Source organism: Leucopleurus acutus (genome assembly GCF_964270905.1).
Source record: "Leucopleurus acutus genome assembly, chromosome: 16".
In the NCBI taxonomy this organism is placed as follows: Eukaryota; Metazoa; Chordata; class Mammalia; order Artiodactyla; family Delphinidae; genus Leucopleurus; species Leucopleurus acutus.
The window spans coordinates 38229035-38248682 of record NC_139158.1 but is presented as its reverse complement, the minus strand read 5'-3'; the positions used below and the strand labels follow the sequence as shown (position 1 = coordinate 38248682).

The 19648-nt window shown below is 56.2% G+C and overlaps 1 protein-coding gene across 1 annotated transcript in view; it reads right to left on the bottom strand.

Moving 5' to 3' along the window:
* Positions 1–5349: 5349 nt before the first annotated feature.
* The window catches only part of LOC309972637 (lipase maturation factor 1), a 36119-nt gene continuing 21820 nt past the window's right edge, over positions 5350–19648 (bottom strand). The window contains exons 4-8 of the mRNA XM_082856420.1: positions 7516–7699; positions 7043–7196; positions 6708–6891; positions 5951–6063; positions 5350–5566 (exon numbers count right to left, since the gene is read on the bottom strand). Of these exons, the coding sequence (XP_082712546.1) occupies positions 5392–5566; positions 5951–6063; positions 6708–6891; positions 7043–7196; positions 7516–7699 (810 nt within the window). The 3' untranslated portion in view covers positions 5350–5391. The remainder of the gene's footprint in view (positions 5567–5950; positions 6064–6707; positions 6892–7042; positions 7197–7515; positions 7700–19648) is intronic.

Genomic DNA, 19648 nt, shown 5'->3' with positions numbered 1-19648 from the left:
TAGAGGGAAAGTTTTCAGTCTTTCACCATTGAGTATGATATTAACTGTGGAGTTTTCATACATGCCTTTTATTACGTTGAGGAAGTTCCCTTCTATTCCTAGTTTTCTGTTTTTTTTTTTTTTTTTTTGTGGTACGCGGGCCTCTCACTGTTGTGGCCTCTCCTGTTGCGGAGCACAGGCTCTGGACGCGCAGGCTCAGTGGCCATGGCTCATGGGCCCAGTCACTCTGCGGCATGTGGGATCTTACTGGACCGGGGCACGAACCTGTGTCCCCTGCATCGGCAGGCGGACTCTCAACCACTGCGCCACCAGGGAAGCCCCTGAGTGGTTTGTATCATGAGAGTGCGTTGGATTTTTTTCAAATGATTTTTCTGCATCACTTGAGATGATCATGTTTTTCTTTCTGCTCCTGTATTCTGTTAATGTGGTGTATTACATTGATTGATTTTCTTATGTTGAACCACTCTGGCATTCCTAGGATAAATACCACTTGGTCATGGCATATAATCCTCTTAATATGCTGATAGATTTGTTTTGCTAGTATTTTGTTGAGCATTTTTGTATCTCTATTCACGAAGGATACTGGTGTCTTTGTCTGGCCTTGTTACCGGGGTCATATTGGCCTCCACAGGATGAGTTAGGAAGTGTTCCCTCCTCTTTTAAAATTAATTAATTAATTAAATTTTGGCTGTGTTGGGTCTTCGTTGCTGTGCATGGGCTTTCTCTAGTTGCGGCGAGCGGGGTCTATCTTTTGCTGCAGTGCACAGGCTTCTCGTTGCGGTGGCTTCTCTTGTTGCAGAGCACGGGCTTCAGTAGTTGTGGCACATAAGCTTAGTTGCTCTGAGGCATGTGGATCTTCCTGGACCAGGGCTCAAACCTGTGTCCCCTGCATTGGCAGGTGGATTCTTAAGTACTGCACCACCAGGGAAGTCCTACCTCCTTTTCTAATTCTTTGGAAAAAGTTTTGGAAGGATTGGTGTTAATTTTTCTTTAATTCTTGGGAGAATTCAGTAACAAAGCCATCTGATGCAGTAATTTTCTCTGCTGGAGGTTTTGATTACTGATTCAATCTCCTTACTTGCTATAGATCTCTTCAAATTTCCTATTTCTTCCTGAGTCACTTCTAGCATTTTGTGTGTCTTTAGAAATTTGTCCACTGTCTAGGTTACCTAATTTGTTGCCTACAGTTGTTCATACTGTTCTCTTGTAATCCTTTTTATGTCTGTAATGATGGTAGTAATGTCCCCACTTAACTTTGATTTTAGTTATTTGTATCTTCTTTTTGTCAGTCAAGCTACAGTTCTATCAATTTTGCTGATTACTTTAGGAGCTTTAAAGGTCAGTTTGCTGACATGTGAGTTCCACCTTACCCAGTGGCTTTGGAACTGAATCCCTGGGGACAAAGGTCCATGGTATCCTCAGGCTGTGGGATACAGGGCAGGGATGGATCCAGGGGACAGGTTGTCATGATGCTAACTGAACTAGGGAACCCCTCAGCAGAGGGATGCAAGTAGCTGTCTCAGAATTGGAGGTACCCTTTCCACCAGAATTTGTTCACTTGTGAAAGGGGCATTAATCCAGGGTGCTGGAGGCATGGGGGGGTGAGGGGTGCTGGGAGTGGCAAACACGGTGATAAAATTCAAGGTAAAAGACTGCCTCCCAAATCCATTCGTTTGAACATTTAAATCCCCACCTCTATTATTTGATGTGTTAAGAGGACATCACAGTCTCTAGAATTCACAGACAAAGCCCACAGTGGTCAACAGAGCCTGTGGGTGCAGCCACTTGTGTGTGTGTGGTCCTTAGCTGTGTTTCCTAGAAATCAGAAGGAGGGTTAGAAAGAAATAAAGTCTGCAACTCGAGGAGATGACGGAAGGCAAGCCTGAAAAAGGTGGAAGGAAATAACAACGTATGTATGTGAAACAGAAAGTGGAAGAGGACAGTTGACTGAAGAAGCCAAAGCTGGGCTGTGAGAAGACTGATGAGGAGACAAGAGAGAAGCCCTGAATGAACATCAGGAGGGAGAAGCCTCACTCCACGTGGGGCCCAGAGGTTGTGGGGAATGCTGGGGACAATGGAGGAAGGCAGCGAAGCGCTCCACGACATCTCAGGTTAACATGCTTGAAATCAACACGCATTGATGTGGAGATCTTCCTGCTCCCACAAAGCCACCAGGCTGGGAGTTTGCTGACCCTGTCCCTCCAGAGCTGGTGGCCTAAGAGCGCAAAGCGTCAGGCCATGCCCGTGCAGATGCAGAAGCCCAGGGAGAGGAGGGCTTGTGAACCCTGCCCAGGGATGCCCCATGGGAGGGCTCTGATCTGAACTAGGCTGCACAGAGGGTGGGCTTGGCCTCAGCAGGCACCCAAGATGCACTGATCACCTCTGAGTGAAAACCTCTTGGTGAAGGGGAAGATGCCCAGAGGCCCTCTGACAGAGGGAGGCTGGTACACACCCTCCTCGTGGGGACGGGACCTGCACCCGAACCCCTCGCCCTGTCCTGGAGCAAGAGGGAGACAGTGGGTCCTCCCTGAGACAGGCCCCTGGCTGAGCCCACAGCTTTGGATGGGCCGACAGCCAGGTTCAGCGGATCACCTGAGCTCAGCCACTGCCCTGTGACTGGAATCCTGAGTCCCACGTCCCATCCTGGAGCAAGAGGGCTGAGCACAGCGCCCTCCAGTTGGAGAGCTGGGGGTGGGGGGTGGGGGGCTGGGCACACTCTGCAGCCTACGGGGTCCCGGCTGGGCCTGGGCGTTGCTGCCAGCACCGGACAGACCCCATTCAGATGTGTGAGAGCCATGGGGCAGAGTGCTCTGCAGGGGGAGACACCCTCAGATTGGGTGGGGGTCTCAGCGAGGGCCAGCTTGTCAGGCAGTGGTTTCCAGGGGGCGTCGGCTCAAGAGAGCAGGTGGGAAGAACAGATCTGAAATTCCCAGTCCCTCTGGAAGTCAGGGTGCTCTGGTCATGCCCTGCTCACCCCTCTCCAGGGCAGCCCCTCCCGCAAGCAGGCCGCCCCTCCTGTGGTCTGAGAAGACTCCTGCTGCCACCTCCCCAGGAGCCTCAGGCTGACTCCTGGTTTTAGAAGGTGAAATTCAGTTTCCAACATGCATCTGAGCCTCCTGTTGACCTCACCTGAGGCGGACCCTCACCTGCAAGCATCCCCTGCTGCCAGGTGGATGATTCATGGGGACACAGCTGCCGGGAGGGGCGAGCCAAGGCCCCACCTTGTGTCCCTGCCCTGCACTCAGCCCCCTGCCCTGCCCCCGAAACAGCTGACTGTCCTGAAGCTGGACTGAGGCAGCATCAGGTGGAGCAGACGTTAAGTGTCTGGGCCTTTCTCTTTCATCAGGTCAACAGTGTATCCAGCACTGGGGGGCCAGGATGAGCCCCCCGCCAACCCGTGTGTGACCAGGAGCAGCCTGGAGTCCAGCAGAGGCAGGAGAGGAGTCCCTGGGAGAGGTGAGCACCACGAGCTACCAGTGCAAAGGCCCTGGGGCCCAACACGGCTGGTGGGCATGTGGAATGGAGAGGATGCAGGGGAGTGGGCGGAGGTGATAGGCAGGGACCCCAGGTTCATGCTTAGTGAGGTGGGGGCCCTGGGAGGGCTCTGAGTGGAGGAGAGGTGCAGTCTGGCTGTCCTTGATGGGAGGGTGTGGTCTCAGGACAGGCTCTGAAGGTGGGGCTGGCACCCTTTCTGGCAGATGGGTGGGCCCTGGGGGAACCAGAGCCTCTGGAAGGGTGTGCAGGTCTGGCAGAGTCTTTGCTTTGTTAGAGGGCCATGTGCCCACCCTGACCAGGGATCACCTGGGACGTCCCCCGGGGTGAGAGGATGCTGCCCTGTCCCAGGAGGGGTGGGGCCATTTAGTTCTTGCCCCCCCCCCCGCACCGCCCCCCGGATGGGCTCAGGGCCTCCTGTGTCACTCCTGCCACCGGCTCCAGCCCCGGCCCCACCCAGCCCACAGGTCTAAGCACAGCCTCCTATGTATAACTGGGGGGCTGTCCCAGGAGCCTTGGGGGGCACAGCTGGACCAAGGCTCAGAGAGGAGCCCACACCAAGGAGTGCTGGGGGCCTCCCCTGCCCGAGCCCTGGGTGGCAGCGAGCCCAGAGTGTGGCGGGAAGGGCTGGCAGAGCAGGGACCCACCATGGCTTCTGGCAGGGAGGCCACCTGTGGTTCTGGGGCTGCAGGGCCACCCCGAGCCAAGACACAGCATCTCCTCAGGCCCCCTACCCACCCCGGGCCCCACAGGGGCACCCCTGGTGCTCCTACCCATTGGCAGGGTCCCAAGGACAGCCCCCCGGTAAGGGCTGCCCATTCCAGCAGGCTGGTGGTAGTTTTACGCGGCTGCTGCAGGCAGACTTGCTGGCTCCAGGCTCCTTGTCTGAGGCCCTGTCTGTCCTGCGACAGACACAGGGCGCCTGTTTGCCTGCGAGCAGGAACACAGCCTCTCTTGTTGGCACCTGGGCCGGCCAGGCCCCCAGGCAGGCGGGAGGCCTCCACACAGATCCACACTTGTGCCCACCTCAGCCTGGCCTCCTAGCCTGAACCACCTCATTCCCGCTGGGACCCTCCAAAGTGCGGCAGGCGCCCCGGATGGTGGGGGGCAGGTGGGTGTCCACTCACCACTGACATCAGGCTGTAGAGGTTCTGGGCCACAGACCAGTAGGGTTGCCAAGCAACACACCATTAATCCAGTTCAACCTGCAGTGACCGGGCCTCAGAATCGCTGCCCTGGGGACCCCAGCGCTGGGGCTGACCGCCCTGCTGTCCCGTCCTCCCACCCTAGGTCAGGGAGCCGGAGGCTCCAGGTGTGAGACTGGGCAACGTGGTCACAAAGGAGGGGAGGAGGCACATCACTCAGGGCTGGTGGGGGTGGCCCACCCAAGGAGGACAGAGGCCCTCTGTCCACACCTTCAGGTGCTGGTCACTGTGGAGAGCACATGTGGGCGCATGTGGGTTCTGAGAGGGAGCCCTGACTACTTCCTCGCGCAGGACACTCCTGGACGTGGTGGGGACCCACTTGGGGGAGCAGAGAGGAGAGGCAGGCTTTCTTCTTGGCCGCATGGGCAGGTGGTCCTGGGACAGACCATAGCTGGGTGCAACACTGGGATGCTGGTGTCTGGGGCGGGGGGTGCCTGGTGACAAGGGGTGCGATCTGGGTGGAGCGGGGCTGGGGGCTTTCTGGGGATTCCTCTGACGAACCCAAAGTGAAGAGACTTGGGAACCACAGGGACTGACTGTGGGGAGATAAGAAAGCACAGACGACCACCCAGGACCCTGGCAGCCCCTCCTCTCCGGGTCAGCTTCCCTGGATGTCCTTGTGGAGACCCCACTCAGAGCAGCCAGCCCGTGGTCTTCCCACTTTATTTCTTGGGGCACAAGCCCTGGGCCACCTCTATTCGGGTTTGGGGTACGGCCACTCCCGTGACCTGAAGTAACCCTTCAGGTCCTGAAAGCTGAGTGGGGGGAAGTAGGGGCCGAGCCTCTTCCGGATCCACCACTTGCCCTCAGCGGCGTGTGCGCCCCCGGGGCGGCTGAACTTGTACCTGTAGTGCTCTCCCCGGACCCACCTGCAGAGCAAGGGCAGCACAGTCAGCCTCCGCCCCCAAGACAGGCCTGGAGTCCTCAGAGGGAGAGGCCACCCAGGGGAAGCCAGAGAGCCCCAAGGAGCCCCTGGCACAACCAGGCCCCTGACTAGATGATGGCGGGGCGGGCGGGGCTCTGGAACCGGGAGGGCCGAGTGCTCAGAGCCAATCGGGCTGAGCCCTGCATCCTTTCAGCAGGTGAGTGGTACCTGAGGTTCGCAGACCATTGTGTCTGGGCATGTTTCCAGGAGGTGGGCCCAGCCCCCAGAGCAGACCCTGCATTTGGGGAGAAGCCCTGAAAGGCAGCTGAGGCTGCAGTTGGCGGGGGTGGGGTGGGGTGTGTGTTCCTGTCTGGGAGGGGAATCTTACCTGGGCGGTGCCCTGCCTGCGAAGGGGTTAAGGGCCAGCAGGGATAGGGCCTGGGCGTCGTTGGCCAGGAGCTTGCCTGCCAGGTGGATGATCCACTCATTGTGCTCGTAGGTCTGGGGGTGAGAAGAGGACAGGGCGCAGATAGCTGGGTGCCTGCACTGCCACCGGGCCCTTGGAGAGCCCCGTGGATGTGTGCTCCCTCTTGACGGTCACCCGGCCTTCAGTCTGTTGTCCTGGGGGCACCTGATGCCAGTGTGGCTGGTGGCCAGCCTCTCTTGAGGGGGGGCTGCCCTGGGGGCCTATGCTGCAGTTCTTTGGTTTGGGACCACCTCCTTCCTGTTCTTGCAGGGCCCCCAGTCCTGCTCGCTCTCCTGGGCGCCGCCACCACTGTGCTGTCCGCAGGGACCTGGATGGAGCGGGGCTGTTCCCAGTTCACCTGTCAGCTTTGTCACCTGCTGGGCCAGGGATTTCGGGCAAGTGACCGAGCCTGCTGGAGGCTATCTTCCTGGGCAAGAAGGGATGGCGACAGTGCTGCAGCCTCTGTGGACACTGGCTGCCCCAGCGTTGGCCACGCATGCCTCGGCCCCTCTGGTGGAAGCGCTCTGAGAAGCCGGCTGTGAGGCCCAGCCCTGGGCACCCACAGATCCTCGTGCGAGGGCTGTGCCAGGAGCCTGGGAAGGTTCCCCACGGGCTGTGCCCCAGCACAGGATTCCCGGGCCTCGCCGTGTCAGCGGGGCCTCCCCACCGAGGGCCTCACCTGGAAGGCGGCGAACCACATAAGCCAGTCCAGGCGGTGGTGGTACGGGGAGATGAGGCATGGCCGCCGCTTCAGGTCACCGGGCTTGCACTTGAACTCGTAGTCCTCCCACTTGGCGTCTGGCGCGCTGGCATTGGGGCTGGCGGTGCCCTGCAGGATGACCTCCGTGCGTTCCTTGGTGATGCTGGGTAGGGGGGAGACCAGTCAGGGCTGCACCTCCCCACCCTGACCCCAACCCCTGACCTGACCAGATGAGGGCGAGGCTGGGGGGCTGCAGGTCAGGGCTGGCCTCACCCTCACGTCTCCCCCCTGGGGTCATGGTGGCCCCGAGGTACCTGCCAAAGGCCCCATATGTGTTGACGATCCGGAGAGGGTTGAAGGAGCTGTTCATGACCTGCCGGGGGCTCAGCAAGTTGAGGACCACAGGGATGCTGAGCCAGGCGACCAGGACGCCCAGCGCCAGGTTGACTGTGTGCCGTGCCACGCTGCCTGCCGGGAGGGGGAATAGTGGGTGGGCTCTTGCCCCTAGGCCTGGCCTCTGTTCGGCCCCTTGGGCCCACAGAAGCCGAGGGAGGTGCTGCTGCCCCCACCACAGCAGCTCCCTCTTAGGCCCCCCAGCTGAGGTCACTGGGCCTCCCTTCCTGAGGACCAGGACACAATGTCCATACCAAGCAGACAGGAGTGACCCTGTCCAGGCATGGAGATGCTGCCCTGTCTCCCAGGGCACTGGTGTGGGCACAGGGCTAGGTGCCATCAACTCGAGACCACCCCGGCTGCCCAGCCACATCCGCCTTCAGGTGTCACCCACCGTGTGTCCATGGGGCCCTGGCCCCTCGAGCTTCCTCCTCCTGCATCCTCAGGACTTGGTCCTTGAGGCAGCCGGGCCCCGAGGGAAACAGGAAGCCCAGAGTGGCGTCATCGAAGCAGGCGAGGCTGGGCACGATGGTCAGCCAGTTCAGGAAGCTCAGATTCCCGCTGATGATGAGGACCATCTGGGGGTGGAGAGAGAGATCCCTCCAGCCACTGCATTTCATGTGCTCCATGGTGATGCATGGAGTCCACACCAGAGGCATGGGGGCTGGGGGTCCTGTCCTTCCCAGCAGCAATGTGCTGACCCCCAGGTGCCCAGGAGGCCATGGCCCAGGCCCCAAGCCCCCGACAGGCCACTTGCCCCGCCTCCCTCAGACCAACCCCACAATGTCTACATCCTAAATGATCTCAGAGGCAGACGCTACCCAGTGCCTCTGGTGAGGACCCCACCTACCAACACTGTGATTCCGGCCTCTGACCCTGCTTGGAGGCCACTGAAGTTACACAACTGGGAGGTGACAAGTTTGTGTTTGTGGCAACTGTCACCGTGACTGTTAATCAACAGGCCCTGGGTAGCCCCAGGACTCCAGCTGGCTGCTCAGTGGTCCACCCAGGTGTCGGGGCCAGGACCAGCCCCACGCACCTGTGGTACGTGCCCCTCACAGGGGTGGGGGGTGCTTAGGACAGGCTTGTAAGTTGTTTTAGTGACTTGAAAATGGCACCTTCCTGCCTGATTTTGACCCTGTTGTCAAGGATGCGGGTGGGAATAGGGAGTGGGTGGTCTTCACTTGAGGGGAGGAGAGGCTGCAGGGTTCACATCCCGCCCTCCCTACCAGGTGCCAGGCTCTCCTAGAGCAAAGGTGGAACAGAGCAGCCCCGCTTGCCCCCCAGGCAGACGCCTCTGATTGTGGAGCCCCAGGGACCCCAGTGCCAGCTGCACGCAGAGCTTCCTGTGGGCTGCACAAACGCGGGTGAGGAGATTCCAGGTGACCACAGTGGGAGGGCAGGCTGGAGGCTGGGGAGGGCAAGAGGCAGAGCCGAGGGCTTCTGGGGTGCAGCCCAGGACACCCCCATGACTCCCTAAGCTGGAAGTCCTAGCAGAACCCGGAGCCAGTCCTCCGTCAGATGTATGACTGCCAGCTGTGGCCTTTTCATTACACAGTTTTCAAAGAGGCGAAGTTTACGTTTTTAGGAAGTCCAAGTTATCAATTAAAAAAAACTTTACAATTCTGCTTTTTGTGTCCCATCTAAGAAATATTTTCCTCCTCCAAAGATGTAAAGATCTAAAAGTTTAGGTCTGGCTATTATGTTTAGGTCTTGGATCCATTTTGAATTAGTTTTTTATGAAAGGTGTGATGTAAGGTTCACACCAGCCGGCTCTGCTCTGGTCCAGGCTCTGCCCCTGGCTGGGGAGGTGGGGGTAAGACTTGGGAGGAACCAGGGCCTCTGGGATGACCGGGGTGTTAGGTGCTGGGAGGTGAGAGCACACGGGTCCATAGCGGACGTGTGTAAAGGGAGACAAACTGCCTCAAGCACGTGCCTCAGAAAAGGGGAAACAAGACACTAGGAGCCACAGGTCAGCAAAGTAGAAGGAAATGGGGACCAGCACCACCAGCAAATAAACCCACAATGAAAATGGTACAGTCGCCACAGTGACAGGAGAAATAAGGAGATTTTCAACTGTCCAACCAAATGGACACATTTCTGCAAAAAATAAGACCTGAACGAGCAGACAGCCCCTGAGTAGCAGAACGGCCATGTCCCTGTCCAGGTCACTCACGCGCATCTGCCGGGGCCCTGCGGGCCTCCCTGCACAGGAGCCGACGGGTCGGAGCCACGTGGGGGCATCGAGGAAGGAGGTGAGACCAAAGACCCAGGCCGGGGGCCCCACGGCCGGATGAGACTCAGCTGACACCCAGCTCCTCAATTTCTGATTTGTAATTAAAGCTGGGTCTTGATCCTAGTGACTGGGGAGAACGTGAGGTCACAGATGCCGGCCTCAAAAGGGTCTGGAGAGAGAGGAGCTAGGCTTTCAATAGGTCAGTTTTATGGATCACGATAGGGTCTTACAGTGTGTGGCAGGAGATGGTGTGGATTCACAGCTCTTCCTGGATTAATTTGGAAAACCAGTTTTCCTGGTTCTGAGGCCCAAACTAATTATTTCTTATTCTTCACTGTCTAGGATGTTAACAAACCCCTGTGCCCAAAATGTGCCCGCCCTGGGCTGGTGGTCTCTCCTGCAGCCCTGCCTGGCCCGTCGGGGTCCCTGGGCCTCTGGTCTCGAGCTGCTTCGGGCCGACTGGGCTTCGCCCTGGAGTTTCCTGAAAACTGCTGGCTCCCGACAGTCTGGGTTTGTGGTGCCGCCAGGCCCTCTTCCACTGCGGGGGACAGCGGGGGTCCCGTGGCCTGGGCCCAGCTTCCCCGTGGACAGCACTGGGGGGGCCCGACCTTCAATTCTCATCTCCCAGACCAGCGAGACCTCAGATGCTCCACTAGCTCCTCCACTGCGTCAGCAAGGGGCTTAAGGGGAACGGTCCCTGTGCCCCTCCTGACACCTCCTGACAAATGCGTTTTGCTTTGGGGTGGGATGGTCAGCTGCATGGGGGTCCCCTTTTCTCCATGGCTCAGCTGTGCAGCTAAGGCCACCAGGAGTGGTGATCAAGGGTGAGAACAGGCCACTTCCCCGAGGGCCTGCCATCCTGGTGCAGCTGTCGGGGCCACATGGGTGACAAGAGCCCTCTACTGCCTAATTCTCGGATGAGACGGCGGCCAAAGCTGGGAGAAGCACCTGGCGCATGGCAGCCTCCAGCTAGAAGACACCTCCGCACCTGGCCTGGGGGCTCCTGCCTATGTCCCACGGCCCTTGGGAAGGCATGCGGGGAACAGCCCGCCTTGTTCGCCCATCACATCGCCCCTCAGGGCTGGTCCACACTCAAACCTGGCAGGCAACTGATGGGCAGCTGTGTCCTCTGCAGCCACCAGCCCAAGCCATCAGCACCCACCTCTCCACTGACACTCAAACTGCTGGGAAACATGGCCACCATAATGCTGCAAAGCAGGGCAGCCGCGGGCTTCCTGGGGGGCCTACTTGCCCGAGTTCACCCCAGACGGCCTACTCACCAACCTCTCCAGGTGTAGCTGGTGCAGCCTACACCCTCGCTGAGGCACAGCCTCGCTTTGTGGCCACTCGGGGCTCCCGAGACCCCAGAGGCGTCCAGAGAAACCCAGACAAGACACTGCTAATTTGAAGGACCGTGATCAGTAAACGGCATCTATTCGTCTACACCCTCATGTGTAACACGCACAACGTTAAAACCCTAACAGGTGAAAAGCAGAATGAATGATGCTGAAGTCTGAATTAGTGATTTAGAAGATTGATTTGAGAAATCCTTCCAGAATGTGGTGCAGAAATGGGAGAACCTTTGAGGGAAACTACAGATTCAGCAGAGTCAATGGCTACACAATTGACTTTCCCGGATGAGAATGATGTAAAAATAGACTCGGCACTCTCGAGGCGGAAGGAGGCCTGGGCCTCAGGGGATGAGGGGTGCAGGACCAGTTACCGGAGCAGGACCTGGGCCCACACATGTTCTGGCCATTTCTCGTTTCCAAGGATGAATCATAAGTAAAACAGTATAAGCATTTAGACTGAAAAATATAAACAATGAGAAGAAAAGGAAAGAAAAGTGAGGAAGGTGGCCCAAGGAGGTGGGACCCTTGAAGTAGTCGCCACTCACCTCCATGAACAAGAGAAGTAGGCGGGCAGCAGTGGGAACATAAAGGACGACCAGAATGCAGCTGCTGGGCCTGGCCCCAACTGAGAGCTGAGCACAAGGCCTGGTGTCACCCTAGGACCCACTGCCCTGACCGAGGACAAGGCCCAAGGACAACCTGCCAGCCGCCCATTTCCTCCTGCGTCTCCCCCTCCCAGGCGTGCACTTCCTCTTGCTCCACTGAGCTGACTTTCCCAAGACCCAACCTGCCCCCACCGCCGCCTCCTTTACCCTGGAGAAGCAGGGCTACCCCTCGGAACCCAGGTCCACGTCCGTCCTGCCTCATCGCTCAGTGGCCTCACGTTGACTTCAAGGCTAAAACTCCACCAGCGACTCCTGCTTTAGGCCAAAAGGGAGGTAGCGGTGCTGAACCCTCAAAGCGACTGTCTGAGATGCAGGCCTGGGCACTGAGGGAGGGCAGGGCAGGGGGCAGAGCCTGAGGCTGGGGGAGCTCGAGGGGCTGGCTTGCCACATGCCACATGGGCGCAGCAGCCAGGAGCTGTGGGTCCTGCCTGGGTCCCCGCGGCTGCTGAGCTCGCAGGGTGGAGACTCCGTGAGGACAAGGAAAGCATACGACCAAGGCTGTTGCCATCGCTGAGCTCATGTGGGTCTAGAGGACCTTCCAGTCCTGCGAACCCGTGTGGAGAGACGTGGAGAGCCAGGCCGAGGCCCTGTCCTGTGGAACTAGGCTGGCCCTACAGGGAAGGCACATTCAGACCTGCCCAGGAGGCTCTGAAACTGATTTGCAAGTCAATTAGCTGCTGTCAGGAGAGAATCAACAACACCAGTGTCCAGCACCCAATCAAAAGTTAACAGACTCCAAGTTGGTAGTTAGTAGCCTGCAAGGCACTAGCAGAGACAAAACAGGCTGGGAGCAGAGTCAGAAACCAGAGATGGCCTGAAGCCAGTAGATAAGAATGTGAAAACAGCTACTGTCAAAAATTAAGGGGTTTAGGGCTTCCCTGGTGGCGCAGTGGTTGAGAGTCCACCTGCCGATGCAGGGGACACGGGTTCGTGCCCCAGTCCGGGAAGATCCCACATGCCGCGGAGCGGCTGGGCCCGTGAGCCATGGCCGCTGAGCCTGCACGTCCGGAGCCTGTGCTCCGCAACGGGAGAGGCCACAACAGTGAGAGGCCCGTGTACCGCAAAACAAAAAGAAAAAAAAAATTAAGGGGTTTAAAAGAGAACATAGTCATAAGAGAAATATGAAAATGCCAAAGAATAACCAGATGATAATTTGAGAGTTTAAAAGGTAATACAGGGACTTCCCTGGTGGTACAGTGGTTAAGAATCCACCTGCCAATGCCTGGGATTACAGGTTCGATCCCCGGTCTGGGAAGATCCCACATGCCATGGAACAACTAAGTCTGTGCGCCACAACTACTGAGCCTGTGCTCTAGAGCCCAAGAGCCACAACTACTGAAGCCTGCGCACTCTAGGGCCCATATGCCTCAACTACTGAGCCCACGTGCTGCAACTACTGAAGCCCGTGCACATAGAGCCCATGGTTCGCAACAAGAGAAGCCACTGCAATGAGAAGCCCGTGCACCGCAACGAAGAATGGCCCCTGCTCACTGTAACTAGAGGAAGCCCGTGCGCAGCAACGAAGACCCAACGCAGCTAAAAAAAAAAAAAAAAGGTAATACTGTCAGTCCCCTACATATGAACCTTCAAGTTGTGAACTTTCAAAGATGCGAACATGTATTCACAAGTCCAATCACATAAGTTAGTTCACGTGTCTGGCATACACTGTCATGTGCGTGCATCCTCTACAAGTGGTATGCTTCTGTGTACTTTACTGTACAGTGCTGTATAGAGTACAGTATTACAGTAGCTTTATTTCAAGCCCAGGATGTCTGGAAGCAAGCGTAAAAGTGTTGATGTAGCTGGTACTGCTAAGAAGCACCAAGCGCCAAGAAAGGACGAAGAGAGACAAGAGGAAGAAGAAGTAACTGAAGAACCGAAGAGATTCACGGACGATGCAGAAAATGGCAAGGGGATTTTCTTTATTTGAGGAGGCACTGTTAGTTTTTGAGGCACAGGACCTGAATGTAGAATGGTATATGAAGGTTGCAGCAGCCGTTCAGAATGCAATCCAGTGCTACCATGTCATCTATGATGAGAAAAAAAGAGCTACTACCCAGACATCACGGGATCGTTTTTTCAAGAGGGTAGGTAGAATTGAATCCAGCCAGGAACCAGAACCTGTGCCATCAACGTCAGGCGAGAGTGAAACTGCAGCTTGCCCTCGTCTCCTATTGCTGATGATCCTTCAGCTCTACCATCTCCCACCTCCTCTCCCTCCTCCAGTCAGTAACTCTTCTTGCCTGTTCACTAGATGCCAACCCCTGTATGCCAGCTGTTGTACTGTACTACTGTACTTTTCAAGGTACTGTAAGATTAAAATTGTTTTATTTTTTGTGTTTGTTTTTTAAGTATTATTTGTGTGAAAAGTATTATAAACCTATTACAGTACAGTACTATATAGCCGATTGTGGTAGTTGGGTACCTAGGCTAACTTTGTTGGACTTACAAATTGGACTTATGAACGTGCTCCTAAAACGGAACTTGTTTGTATGTAGGGGACTTACTGAATACAAAACAGATAATTTACTGGCTAGGCTTTTGACAAAACTGACACTGTAAAGGAAAAAGTCAGTGAATATGAGCCCAGAACAACAGGAACTTTGCAAAGTGAAGCACAAGGAGAAGCAAAGCTGAGCAGAGCCTGGGCAGCCCCTCAGGGCCTAGGGGACAGCACCCACTGGCCTGACAGACGTGTGATTTAAGCCCCAGGAAGGGAAGGGGGCAGACACAACGTGAAGAAAATTCTCCTCATTGAAGAGAACTATAAACGCACAGGTCACAGAAGCCTAAGAAATCTCAAAGAGGATAAACTCAAAGAAAGCCACACCTAAGGCACATCAAACCAAATTGCTGAAAAACTGTGAAAAAGGGAAAAATCGTAGAAGCAGTCAGAGGGGAAAAGTCGCAGACAGAGGAGTGGGGCTAAGGGTGTCCTGCAGACTCCCCAGCAGAGACGCTGTGGGCAGAGACCATGGACAGCTGAAGGGAAGACATCCACCAGCAGCTTCTGCGAAGAAATATTAAAAAACCAAATGAAACATCCCTCAGGCAGAAGAAAAATAACCAGGTTGCACACACAGGAGGGCAGGGGGCTGGACATTGTAAGCCCGTGGGCGATTTTTAAACACAGACAACCAGCTGTTTAAATGAAAAGTCACACGTCGTGGTTGCAATTGTTGGAATGATGGCTGCAAAGATTTAACAGTGAGTGAGAATACGTGGTTGTGGCTGGGCACATGCTCTCGTGGAGGGAAGACCCCACACGTGACCAGCAGGGACCCGTGGGGGTCCTTTCCTTCCCTTGTTTCTGTTCCAAACCATAGTTATTTTCCATTCAAAATGAGTGCCATTGGGGGGACTCTTGGTGCCTCTGGACCCGTGAGGGCCACACCCCAGGGGTGCGGGTGCAAGGCCTTGGCCAGCGTGGCTCCCACAGCGGTGATGCTGCACAGGCTTCCCCTGGCATTGGTTTGGGACCCTGTCGTCCTGCTGGCTGTAGTCCAAGCCCTCCTGGAGGGACAGACGCCCAGGCCACCCCTGGTGGACCACAATCCCGCCTACCCACCCACAGCGAACGGGGCGGCAGACCTGATGGGGCTACTGGGGGCCGAGGAAGAGCCCCAGGGGAGGAGCCCAGTGGCTCAGCACTGTCAGGGCTGCGCAGTCAGCTCAGAGACCTGTGCCTTCCTGAGAGGGCAGCGTCTCCACCTCTGTAAAGGAAAACTGGAAAAAGCAGCACCCGCCCCCACCCTGCGTGTGAGCACCGGAGAGAGACCATCACCCTGTAGCCCTGGGGCCACGTGAGCGAGGACACGGCACAGCCTGAGTCAACCTTCTGAGGTCGGGCGCGATGCTGTCCACTTAGCACGATGACTTTGGCGGGCGGGGGCTTTGAGTTCTGCTTCCTGAGGAGGCTGTGCTGGTGCGGCCTCAGCCTTTTGCCCAGTGACCCCGTGACCTTCAGCCCTGGCTGCAGATTCAGGTGCAGGAGCAGCGTGGGGCCAGCCCCAGGGAAAATCATTTCTCCAAACAGCTACAGGAGGGCCAGGCTCATGAGCTGCCCCCACTGCGGGTCAGCGTCTAGCCAGGATGCCCTTGGCACTGTTCTCTAGCTCCTGGCTCGGGCTCCCCCACTTTCGAGCTGAGGACGTATCCTCCTGGCACGGCCACCCGAGCGGCCCTGACCCCTGCATGTGGCAGGAAGAGCTCACATTGGGATGGGGCTGAAGCCCCTGATGCCTGGTCCACACGCCATGACCCGGAATGTTCTGGTACAACAGGATTCTCTCTCTGGCACAACAGGATTCTCTATCCTGGTGAGAACTCAGGAGGCTTTGTCTAAAGGCCACCAAGTGGCCGTGGGGTCCTTATGACCTCTGAGTGATGCCCGGCTTCCCTCCACCACCCTGGTCCATTGGGGCCCAAAGACACCCCTCCCCAGTCACTCCACCCTGAGACCAGCTAGGGGGCTCTGACTCAGAAACTAGGGTTCACCAGAGCAGTTTTGGAGATGGAACCCTGTTTCTAATAAAGCAGCAGGAGGCCTGAGGATTCATAATGCCGTCTTCGTGCCCTTGTCTGGCACACACTGGCTGTGACCCCACGGTGGGGGCTGGGTGGGAAGACGAGCTGGGAAGTGGGACCCCGGGCCCAGGAGACGCCCCTGAAGGAAGGGGCTGGGTGTCTGGGACTCCCCTGTTGGGCTCTGGGGTCCCAGGGCCTAGCAGAGGACATGTGTGCTCGCAGATGGTGTTCTGCAGCCAGGAGCCCCAGGACAGTTATGCTGTGACCCCAGCTCCGGGTGGGTCACTCAGGGGCTGGTGGGGGCAGCTCTCTGCGCCCAAAGCCGTAGTGATGTTCCCCACAGTGATGTCCCCTGGTCTGTGGCCGACGTTACAGAGATTAGAAAGAGCAGGACATGGTGGGAGGTTGGGGAGGAGAGTCTGGGATCTGAGATGCGTCTTTGCACTGACTAGGAGCCACTAGCCTGGTGAGTGCCCGCTCCACGCCAGGATGGGAGGTCCAGCCTGGCCTACAGTGGAAGCCGAGCACTGCCCCTCCAGAATCTCTCCTTGGCATTAGAGTGGGGGTCTGAGGCAGGGGTGGTGCGCCTCTCCAAGTAGACAACAGGCTGTCTCTGGAGGCCTTGCAGAACCTTCCGGAACAGCTGTGCAAACTGAGAGTGGGAGGAGGTGCGTGTGTGCTCACATCCTCAACCCTCTCCCGGGTAACGAACGGAAACAAACAGAACCGGGGACCCTCGGGATCGCGGGCGCAGAGACGGGAGCAACGTTCAAGTCCACGGGTGGCCAGCACTGTGGCCTGCAGAGGGCCACGCGCCCCCATGAGGCTGCCCTGCATGCCCCACGCTGCCTGCGAGGCTGGACACGTGCAGCTGGGCCAGGGGGCCATTTGTCGACCAGGCCTCGGAGAAGAGCCACAGCCCTGGGCCATGTCCCACCTTGTCCTGGGCATGGTGTGGGTGGGGGAGGATGATGCTCGGGACACACCTGGACTGAGGCTCCCAAGGCCTTGGGGGACAGAAGGCGAGTGCATGGCCTGCCTTTGGGAATAACGTCCAGGGCCGCAGGTTGGCAGCAAGGCCTTTCAAGGTCCTGTTCTGGCCCTACCCCGCCCAGTGTCCCTGTGCCACCGCTGTCCACCCGGGCACCAGACCCAGAATCAGGTGGAGACTCAGTCATGTGGCCTGAGCTGCTGGGAGCCGTCTATACCTGAGTCCCCCCCACCTGCCCCCGGTCTGCACAGTCCCCCATGGTGGAGGCGCCGGTGCCCCAGGCTGGGACACAGACTCAGCTGGGCTGGGTCCAGTTAGCGGGTCCTCATCCTGAAGCACCATGAGACTCATGCCAAGTGAATAAACAAGAACATTTCGACGCTGCTGGGTCAAAGGTCAATGTAAATATCTTCCCAAATCCTATTTTCAAGTAGCTGAACCCTTTCACCTGGACTAGTAAATCAAACTTCCTTCAAATGTGTTTTTTAAGTGATATGACAATTTGCTTTTCTTCACTGCTTGCCAAAGGTGGGCTTCAGATTATTTGGACAGAAAGTGGTAGGTGGTCAGTACAGCCTGAGGGATGTCTGGAGGGTCCCTATAGGCTCAGTAGAGTTTACAGCCCTGAAAGGGTCCCAGTGGTCCCAGGCTTGTAAAAGTGGCTGAAGCAGCAACTAATTAACGCACTGCAGCCTTGAGAGTGATTCTTGGTCACCATGGTGACCACACAGCCTAAGCAGACCCAGATTCCTGCTGAGACTGTGTGCCAGGCAGGTCCTCCAAGTTGCCTTGGGGACTGGACCCATGTTCTCCATCAGCAGAGGAAGGTGGGAGCCTATGGCTGGGCATCCTTTGACAATGGAGGAAGGTCCAGCATGAGGCAGTGTCCATGCTAGTGGACACTCACAAGGATGCTTGAGCCTCTGTTTGGAGCTTCCTCCTGCAGCTCAGGATGATGGAGCCACTGGGCTGAAGTATGCACAGGGAAGGGACAGTGCAGAGAACTCCTGGCCTCCTGGGGGTGTCCCTCACTGGAGACTGTTGGGAGCAAGGGTCACCCACCAGCCAGGATTTTGCCCTCCAGCCAAGTCCGGATAGTTTACGGATAAACTGTGGTGCATCCAGACAGTGGAATATCATTCAGCAATAAAAAACGCGCTCTCAACCCACGGAACGACACGAGGAACCTCAAATGCATATTACTAAGGAAAAAAGCCAGTCTGAAAAGGCTATATCCTGGATGATTCCAACTATATGACATTCTGGAAAAGGCAAAACTATGGAGACAGTGAAAGGATCAGTGGTTGCCAGGGGTTAGGGGTGGGAAAAGGATGAATCCAGGGAGCACAGAGGATTTTTAGGGTAGTGAAATGAGTCTGTATGATATTATGATGGATACATGTAATTTTACATTTGTCCAAACCCACAGAATGCACAACACCAAGAGTGAACCCCAATGTAAGCTGTGGACTTTAGTTAACAATAAAGTATCAATATTGGTTCCTTAGTTATAATAAATGTATCACACTAACCAATGCAAGATGTTCCTGATGGGGAAACTGTGGGGGTGGTGGTGGATATGGGAACTCTATACTCTCTCTGCTCAGTTTTTCTGTGAATCTAAAATTGTTCTTTAGAAGTCTATTAATTAAAAACAAAACAAAATACAACTTAAAATACTGGCAGCAAAAGCAGGTGAGCAGGGCTTCCCTGGTGGCGCAGTGGTTGAGAGTCCGCCTGCCGTTGCAGGAGACACGGGTTCGTGCCCCGGTCTGGGAAGATCCCACATGCCATGGAGCGGCTGGGCCCGTGAGCCATGGCCACTGAGCCTGCGCGTCCAGAGCCTGTGCTCCGCAACGGGAGAGGCCACAACAGTGAGAGGCCCGCGTACCGCAAAAAAAAAAAAAAGCAGGTGAGCAGGTAGGGGGAGACAATCACAGCATTTCGAGGCCACAGGGCCATAAGGGCGGCAAGGACGGGGATTAAATTTAGACTTTCAGTTAGTTAACTGTGTACTTACCTGAAAGAAACAGAGTGTATAACTTGCTAATTAGGAAAGGGGGAATAATGGAACGAGAAAAACCTCCAAAGAAAGCTTTTTAAAAAGGGCAAAAAGAATACACAAAGATGTGGAAATAAAATGCAAATGTACCAGCTGAGATACGTGATACTTAAAGAGCATGAGCCTCTTTGGAAAAAGAATCCTGCTCTGTGCTGTCACAGAGGCAACACCGAAGAACAGAACACAAATCCAGACTCTGCAAAACAGGAGATTACTATGACTTGATCCTTGGCCAACACATTTGAAAACTGATGAAATGGACAAATTCCCAGGAAAATGTCTGCCATTAAAATTGCCTCCAGGGACTTCTCTGGTGGTCCAGTGGGTAAGACTCTGCACTCCCAATGCATGGGGCCCGGGTTTGATCCCTGGTCGGGGAACTAGATCCTGCATGCATGCTGCAACTAAGTCCGCAAGCCGCAACTAAGAGTCCACAAGCCGCAACTAAGAGTCTGCAAGCCGCAACTAAGAAGTCCGCATGCCACAACTAAGAGTCCGCAAGCCACAACTAAGAAGTCCGCATGCCGTGACTTAGAAGCCTGCATGCCGCAACTAAAAGGTCCCGCATGCTGCAACTAAGACCTGGTACAGCCAAAATAAACAAATAAATAAATATTAAACAAAACAAAACACAACTGCCTCCAGAAAAAAACAGAGACTCTGCCTGTCTGGCAGCCACAAAAGGGTTGTCAGT